At 39.6% G+C, this 9,369-nt stretch overlaps 1 protein-coding gene across 1 annotated transcript; it reads left to right on the forward strand.

Annotated features, from left to right (window-relative positions):
* Positions 1-1,508: 1,508 nt before the first annotated feature.
* Positions 1,509-9,100, forward strand: LOC126391533 (N-acetyllactosaminide alpha-1,3-galactosyltransferase-like). The gene is made up of 7 exons (XM_050046383.1): positions 1,509-1,621; positions 2,346-2,433; positions 4,054-4,131; positions 4,253-4,348; positions 6,886-7,023; positions 7,505-7,646; positions 7,690-9,100. Exons 2-7 carry the CDS (start codon positions 2,405-2,407, stop codon positions 8,230-8,232), a joined length of 1,026 nt encoding a protein of 341 aa, XP_049902340.1. The 5' UTR covers positions 1,509-1,621; positions 2,346-2,404; the 3' UTR covers positions 8,233-9,100.
* Positions 9,101-9,369: the final 269 nt, after the last annotated feature.

Below are 9,369 nucleotides of genomic sequence, written 5' to 3' on the forward strand. Positions count from 1 at the left end.
CTTTTCAGAATCTAATGAAGCAGATATTATATCAGGATGTTTATTTAGATAGTTCAAACAAACCGTTTCAGACAGCGGATAAATAGAGGTGCTGCAGCAATGGACAGCATGAGAATAATAATGTGGTATTTTAACATAAAAGCATTCTAACATGTTCTGGTAGTACCCTGAAATAAAAGTATGAACCTTAAAATAAGCATAAGGGGTCATACACATGCTGACACGCAGCAGGCGTGCTCAAATGACCAAGAGACATCGTCTCGACGGGCACACATTCCCAAGCGCCTATTTTTCAGGGCCCAACGGCTGTGCCCTGAGATACAAAGAGTTCAACTTTATAATTCAGCAGTGCCAACTGCATGTCATTTGATGGGGCACAACCAATCACAGCTGACAGATATCTTACCCTTCTTCCATAACTATCAGTCAGTACGTTTACATGACACTTGAAAAAAAAACGAATTATTGCCTTAATCCGACTATAACTGGACAACTGAAGTGCATGTAAACACGTTACTCCGACTAATATCGGAGTTCTCCAACTACAATTAAGACACCCAGATAATGCGATTGGAATTCGATTTTCTCCGGCATGTATACGCCTTAATCGGAGTTAAACTAGACAATGCATGTGCGCATGCTCCACACCCCCCGCACTGGCGTATGACCCCAGAACAGACAAGGCATGCTATCGTTGTAGCCCTCCAACAGCATACGGCGTTCTTGTCTGCCTCTCAAAATCACCATGACCACGAGGGATAGCGTGCACCTTATCTGCACAATCAGTAACGTGTACATTACGTACGAGATGAACAAAGCTGTACGATTATCCATCTTGCTGTTGTTCGAAAATGCTGGTCTGCCGCTTGACTCCAGTTGTTTATTATTAAGTGACGTAATAGGTCAACTGGAAAGGGGGCCATATTAACCCGCTGAAACGACGCATATCGCCACCTAGTGTTGAGGAGGAGGACACGTTCCCGTCAGTAATTGGATTTTCTCAGCTGCATGTAAACTGGGACAAGGAAAGAAGTCTGATCAGACGCCAAAATCGAATTTTGAGCATAGTTCAATTACGCTTTGCATGTAAACGTACTGAGTCAGTAGTAATCAGGGTTTGGCAGTAATGCTTTACTAGTAATGCATTACAGTAATAACATTACTTTTTCCCGTAACGAGTCGTGTAACTAATTACTAATACAATTTCAGTATTAATATTACAATTACTCCAAAACAACAACTCATTACAACGTTACTTTTGTTATCACATCACAACTGACTGGGGAATACATAGATACAGTGCACATTCCCATCAGCTGAATGAGCCCCTGCTTCACAATCAATCTGGTCAGGGATGATGGTCAATCACCTCCTCCTTGGATTACAGCACAATGTAACACAGTGTAACACAAAGTGAGGACTTCCTCATCAATATGAAAATTATGTGCCCTCTATTTGACCCCTCCCTTATAACATCAGCCTTATACACAGAGGGAGTGCTCAGCAGCAGTACAACAAATGTGGCCATTTGGAACAGAGTTTCCTGGGGAACAATAGTCCAGCTAATGTTCTGGTCATGTTGTGGACTTCTACCTGACAACAACAACAAAAACAACAAGGTGTAAGTCATCAGCAATGTCTTTGTCGGGAAAATTGTAGCTTGCTTTCAGTGTTTAATAAATAATTTGCAGTTTATCTGTAACGTTATTTTCTTTTAGATATACTGTCCTGATAATACTGTGCTTTTTATCCATGTACTTTATTGTAATTAAGTTCTTTGGGAATGAAAAATACTCATCTACCTGTTAAATCATTAAACAAGGTGGATAGCGCACTTTTAGTGGGAGACGTTTCTACCAGTGTAAACAATCACAGGAGCCACTTGAAAAGGCTAAATCAAAGTAATGTTTTTTTCTATTATCATCCATTTTATTAACACTTTGCCAGATTGAAAGTTAAAGTCCGTTTGTTTTCCAGATGGTACCCAGTTCACATTTTGATTAAGTAATGGCACAGACTGCATTATATTTACTCTCCGCCATTTCATTCGAGCTGCAGAATTCTGACATGCATGCATGACATATTTTACTAACACAAAAATTATAATATTGCAACCCCATACCTGCCAGTGATGACACAAAATGAAGTGATGACTACTGAGTGTGAATTATGTTAGCAGTAGTGAATAAGGGAAAGAGGGAATGACCCCTAACACTGCCCTTATTTGTTTTTTAATTGTGTGTCAGTCATAATGACTTAAGGACACAGAGTAACGGACACTGGTGGGGTTCTGTGGCATAACTGGTTTCACTACAGTGTAAACTGAATGTTTGTTTTCCTTCAAGGTGCCGTTTTATACACCAGCAAACAGATAACTTCACCTCTGTGAGTGTTTCGTGGAAAAATGAAGGGGCAGTTTTTCACAGCTGTGAGGTAACCTGTCTCTCATCTTGTAAGGTTTGCTTTTTTAATCTGGTGATGTAATATTTTAGCAATTCATGAACAAATGTTGAATACTGGTACGTGTAAACGTAGGCAAGACAGTTAAGAAAAAAAAACATTTCACCAAAACCTGATGAACTCATCCTATTTGTTTATGTTTTATTTTATTTCCCTGTGGCAATATGTACAACCACCTGGTCTGTGGATTGTGCAGCATTTTTCTAAAAGTTTTAAATGCTTGTATCCACTGGTAACAAAATGAGAGTGTATGGGTGGCGGTAGTTGATGGACAACTATTGATATTTTTCTCTTTTCCTTTGAAACGCCTGTGTGTCACTTTGTATCATGCCGGGTCTTCTCTCTCAAACCCTGAGGTTTTTGTGGGCCCATGAACGCAGTGCAGACGGAGCGCTCCATGAGTTCTTTTTTTCCCTCAGCAGCAGTTTGAGACTTACAGGGTCGATAATTGATCTGTAAAGCTGTTCAGAGCAAATCAGGTCAGGGAGAAGCAGCTGCTGCAAGTGAATGCAAACTTGTAGACGTAGCAGTATGAACGACACTCTGACAGTGTGGTACTATAATATACACCTATATACACACATACACATATATATATATATATGTACACATTCCAATAGCACTCTTGATGAACAGTCTAGCTCCAAAACTACAAAATCTATTTGTGGCAGCAGATATGTTAATCATGGCGGCCACCACAATTAAGCAAATGTGTGGGTTTTTTTATTTTTTTATTTGGATGAGGAGATAATAAGAACTAGACTTGCACCGATTTATCGGCAGTGCTCGGAATCGGGCTGGTTTTCAAGTTATCGGCCATGACCTGCGACCGGCCAGTCAGTGTAAAATATGCCGATTTAAAACGGCGGTCAAATTCCGGCGCGCCGTGTGATTGACATCGTGTAACATCAGCAGCACACCCACACGCACATGTGCAACTCACGGCTTGGGCGATGTGAGGAAGTGAAACATGGGCGGCTTCTCACCTTAATCATTCACTCACGCACATCAAAAGAGAGAAGAAGAAAGTTGTTAATTGTCCGTGTTAAACTGAACTGCGGAGCTCTCACTGCTGCACTGTGCCGCTTGAAACTGAAACTCATACGTGTGTATATATATATATATATATTTGAGCAAAAAGGAAAATGTTTCTTAACCTGTCACTGTTTTTGTTTGTTTGTTTGTTTGAGATGATTATTGAAAAGCTGGTTGTATCTTGGTTAAAATGTTCTATTAAAGCAAAGATAGAAAATATTGCAATATATTGTGTGCTGTAAAGTGGAAATGAAGTAAAAAAGTAAAAAATGAAATCGGAATCGGCCAAAATCGGAATCGGCCGTCTAAACACTCGGCCCAAAAAATGTAATCACAAGCAAGTCTAGATTGGAGTTTAATGGTATTTCAGTGACAGTAAATTTAAACGAAAGACCAGAATGCTCAAACAACTTAACATCACTTTTATCATGTTCATTTAACAGCCACTTTAGTCTCATACACACTTGTCTGCATGCTCAGTACAACATCAAACACTTTACAACCATATATTAAACAGGCTTAACTCAGGTGTTCTTGTTTGATTTGGCATCTCTTCAGTGGGCTAAAGGAAAGGAGCGCTGGAACCTTCTGCTGTCTTGTGTTGCTCGTTGTCAGCTTCACCTCCTTATATTTAAGGTGAGTACAAAAGTCATCACTATTGCCCTTGAAGACCGATGCGAGGCAATTCAATTTATTTAAAAGATTCACTTCAAAATTATTCTATTCTGGGTTAATGATGGTAACTTTTTAATGTTAGATATCTGGCGAGCCTCGTCCCTGCGGAAAACCTGCTGGTGACCAGAGAAGGAAAACTAAGACGGAGTGTCAACTTAGACCACACGCTGAACTTCAGGTAAGAGATGAGACATTTGTTTTGTCACATAACCTCAGAAATCAAGTCGATTTATCTAAAGGGCATATTTAAAAACAACACACTGCCCAACTGCTTTTACAAAAGGATGATTAAAATATATGCCTCGCTGGCATCATTGCCATTAGCAGAATAAAAATAGAGTGATTATGGTCTTACTTTAACTTTAAGTCATTATGTTTTCTATGCCTTTGATTATCTTGAAACTAATCCAGTGAGGCTAAAGCATGTATAAGAAATTATAATCAAGGTGACAACTTGTATAAACATTTTATTTTGACTTTTTTTTTTCTACAGCTATAAATAAATTCTACACAATTACAAACTTGCTTTTGTACAGCAGTGTTTGACAGGTTTAAGGGCTGATTTCCGAGCACACACTTACTGATTATCATTTGCAAAGCTCAACATCTTTCTATTTATGTAAATGTAAATGTAAATGTTCTTTATTTATACAGCCCTTTACAACAACCCTTTCGGTGAACCAAAGTGCTTTACAATAGGTGCAAAAGAAGCAATAAATAAAACAATTAAAAATAAATAGAGGCAATAACAACAATAAAAACAATAAAAGCAATGAAAATAATAAAAGCAATAGGAGCAATAAAATACAATAAAATAAAGTAAAACAGAGTAAAAGTAAAAGAGTCACCACACTACTGGGTATTAAAAGCCATCCTAAATAAATAAATAAATATGCTCTCAAAAACTTTGACACCACAAATAACCAATCTGAGACAACTAGGATTTGTCCCCGGGTTTGTTGTAAACTCGATCGCATTGTTAAGAAGCAGAGAAATAACCTAATCAATGCCTGAATCCTTTCTTAATCTGCAACATGTTAGTCTTCAGGTTTAAACTGGTGTCCTCTCACAGAGTTGGTGATTCAAACTAAACTTTCAGCTGTCAGAGAAAACCGAACTGAGCCTCCTGCCAAACACTATCAACCCATAAACCTTCACCGGGATCACCTGTGAAGTCCAACGGCCGGTGGCTGCTTCGCTGCTGTTCAGCAGCGAGTGAAACATCCTGTTGTGGACTATTTACTGGAGTTTACCAGCCTGACGCTCTTGCAGCATTTGAAGATAATTACAAGAACAGCCTTTTTTCGGCTTTCAATGTCCGATGTAACGGTTTGTCATGGCTCATCTCGTCAACAAAAATCAAACATAGACTTCATCATAGTTTTTGTACAGGCTGAAAATCAATGTTTTGACTGGTCACTTAATGATGACGAGATTATAAAAGGTAATATTTTGCCACTTAACTGCCCTGCTCTGCACGTCAAACCCAGCCTCCAGGAAAGCCTGCTCAGCTTGTGTGACGTTACAATGACAGATTTGTTTAATGATGAACAGCCTGATCTCACAAAACTCTTATCTTCCTCTCTGACACACAGCATTGGAATGAAATGAATCCACAAATACAGTGGGTGGTTTATTTGGAGCCACCATAGTTTGAGTGTTTGCACTTCACCCACTTTGGAGCAGCAGTAGCTCAGACGGCCAGAGGGTCACCGATTCAAGTCTACACGTGAGCTAAATATAGTGTCGACTGGTAGCTGGAGAGGCCAGTTCTCCTTCTGGGCACTGACAATGTGCCCTTGACCAAGGCACCAAACCCTCAACTATTCAGGGCACCTGTCCATAGACAGCCCCCTCACTCTGACATCTGTCTGTCTGCACCTGTATAGGTTCTCTTTGTACGTGTGTGTGTATTTTGAACCTGTGTGTGTAACCTTAAAATAACAGCAGAGTGAAAAAACTGCATTTCCCCTCAGGGATTAATGTCCTCTTCCCTCACCCTGTGCTTATATTGTAGCCTGTCAGTAACCCAACAATTACATGGAATTACTCACATCAAGTCTGGTACTCCCCTTTCTGTCTACTCGTAGGACATATAGTTTCATGACAAGTAGGACAGCAGTGTGCAGTGTTTATCTTTTACGATTAATGCCACTGCTCTTCACACAGAACTAACTTGCTATCTCAACTTTAAGCAGCCAGATCTGGAACCAGCATGGATTATAAATCAATCAATCACCTGTTATTATCGGCCGACATTTGTTCTAAATAGTTTAATTGGTGATCTCCGTAAAGGCCGATCAGAAGAGCCGATCAGATGATGCAAAACAAATGAAACAATTTCTCTACGCGTCACTAAATCAGCTTCATTGGTCTGGCGGTTCAGACTCACACTGAATATACACGGTTACATTCATGGTTTAGTGCTGACCAGACATCAGCACACCTGCCTGTCTCAAGTACAGACATCAAAAAAAGTCTAAATTCAAATCAAATCATTAACATTAACAAAATAAAACAAATATTATGGTAGTTTAATCATTATTATGATTGAAACTACAAGATACAATAACTATTTTAGGAGGCAGTTATAGTATAACTTCTAATTCCTTTTGGCACTTAATGTTTCATTACTTGCTCATGATTGTGAACACAATGTAAATGTCCTTCTCACATGGCTGTTTAACACATATCTGTTTTCATCTTCCTTTTCAGGGCCAGACAGGGGGTTGATACACGGACATCTTGGAAAGCTCCTATCATCTGGGAGGGGATGTTTGACCCCAAACTTTACGACCAACACCACATCCAAAACCAGACATCTGTGGCCCTCACCGTGTTTGCTGTGGGAAGGTTTGTGTCTTGTTTCTCTGAATCCACCTGAACAAGACACCAGGGTTCCTACAGCTTAGTTGGATTTAAGACTGTTTGATGCTACTCAGAATACAACTGAAGAGCAATTTTATATTAAACAATAATGAAGTATATGAGACAAGAAAAGCATTTAAAACAAACTCGACGACACAATTTCATTTTCCAAGGATGGTAGAAGAAGAGGGATGCTTTTTTTACACTGTTCTTTACTGTCCCTTCAGTTGTGTTCACATGGCTCTACCGACCCAAACGTCATTCCTTGTTTTTCATACATTACTTTCAGGATTAGAGGAATGTGGTACAGATGGGCTTGGGTCTCAAATAATGGAATGAAAAACATAATAGTATGGGATTTTTTTTTATCTATTTAAATGTAGTTAGTTATTTTTTGTGTTTTTGTGTCATCATCTTAATAAGTTATGAGCAAAAGCAAGTGTTTGTCTCTCTGTCTCCACCTAAGGTACCTTGACGCCTACCTCAAGACTTTCCTTACCTCGGCAGAACAACACTTTATGTTGGGGTTACAGGTGACATATTACGTGTTCACAGATCAGCCAGAGAAGGTACCAAATATCAAGCTCGGCCCTCAGCGAAGCCTGAAGGTTATCCAGGTGGAAAAGCACTCCAGGTGGCAGGACCCTGAAGGTTATCCAGGTGGAAAAGCACTCCAGGTGGCAGGACATCTCCATGATGCGAATGAAAACGATATCAGATACCATTGAATCAGAGATTCGTCACCACTGTAATTACGTCTTCTGCTTTGATGTGGATCAAGTGTTTAAGGGAAGGTTTGGCTCAGAGGCTCTGGGGGATTCTGTGGCTTTACTACACGCATGGTATTACAAACTTCCAAAGCACAAATTCACCTATGACAGAAACCCCAAATCCAAAGCCTTCATGGAAACTGGAGATTACTACTACCATGCTGCTCTCTTCGGAGGCTTGCTGGAAAATGTGAAGAATTTGGCAGATTTCTGCTTTCTGGGTATCATGGAGGACAAACTGAACGATGTGGAGGCTCTGTGGCATGATGAGAGTCATCTGAATAAGTACTTTTGGCTTCACAAACCAAGCAGGCTGCTCTCCCCCGAATACTGCTGGGACCAGATTATTGGCGAGAACAGTGACATACATGTAAAGCGCCTAATATGGGCACCAAAACATTATAACAGACTTCGTACTGGGTAGAGTGGCTACAAGAGCCACAAAGATGGAAGGACTTTTTGAAAGAACTGTCAGCTTGTCAAGTACAAGCTTTGCATTGGATTCTAACCTTGGAATGTGGGACAGTGAAATAACCCTTTTCTGAAAATCCAACTCAGGTAAATCTTGATGATTGTCTTTGTGTTCAAGAATGTCTCATAAGAACTGTGTTGACAAAAGATGATGTAAAATTTCAAAATGTCTTCAAGGAAATTCCGCTTTGCACTTCATATTTGTTTTGTTTGCGTGTTTTTGAAGGATTTATTGACAAATATATATGGAGCAATTTGGTGCCTCACATTTTTTACATGCTGTGTTCTAAGCAATACTGTTGACTGTTACTGGAGAAAGTGCAAATTTTCAGATCAAGTGGGAAAAGGGAACGGCAACAACCACGGCCAAATGAGAGCAGCCTGTCAATCAAGCTGATACAGCCCCAAACATCTGTTTTACCTTTTAAATCTGCTCAATGAAAAACCAATTAAGACAACATTTAGAAAATCACAATTTAATTTGTTTCACAAATAGTCACACAAACCAAGGAACTCGTGCTTTGAGGGAACTGTGCTTATCAGTGATTCACCTACCACTTCAATAAACTCCTGTTTTTGTCTTGGTTTTGGGCTTGGCTTTTGTTGATGTTGTTTTTCTCTGCAGTTGGCATTATGGCTGGGTGCTATGGTTGAAATATGTCACAACATAAAAAAATTATATTTTTCTGATAAAAATATACAACAAGATATGGCAAATGCTCAAAACAACAAATAAAATAAACTGATAAATGCAATTATCCATCTCTCAAACCATCAGCTATGCCCACTCATGCTTTAGAGCAGGCATTTCAACTGGCAGCCTGTGGGCTACATCCTGCCCAGAAGCAATCTCTGAGCGGCCCAGCAAAAGAGGAGTACCGAGATGCAGTATTAAACACCCCCGGGCAAAATTAATCAAGACCATAGTATTAATAAGCTCTGACGTATCGGCAATTTTGTCACACACAAACACAACAGAGTGAAGTCAGACAACAGCAGAGAGGCCGCAGTGCAGATGAAGGGAATATAACTTTAAGATTAGCCTAGTTGACAACAACTACACTTGTTACTGTAAGTAAGTGCAATAAAA

The sequence above is a fragment of the Epinephelus moara genome, chromosome 1, assembly GCF_006386435.1.
Source record: "Epinephelus moara isolate mb chromosome 1, YSFRI_EMoa_1.0, whole genome shotgun sequence".
Lineage (NCBI taxonomy): Eukaryota > Metazoa > Chordata > Actinopteri > Perciformes > Serranidae > Epinephelus > Epinephelus moara.

Bases quoted from the DNA above. Each gene is read 5' to 3' on its own strand.
- LOC126391533 (XM_050046383.1), top strand. From the start codon at position 2,405: ATGAAGGGGCAGTTTTTCACAGCTGTGAG. The intron at 4,132-4,252 runs GTGAGTACAAAA...TTTTAATGTTAG, and splicing joins TTCACCTCCTTATATTTAAG to ATATCTGGCGAGCCTCGTCC. The intron at 4,349-6,885 runs GTAAGAGATGAG...CTTCCTTTTCAG, and splicing joins GACCACACGCTGAACTTCAG to GGCCAGACAGGGGGTTGATA.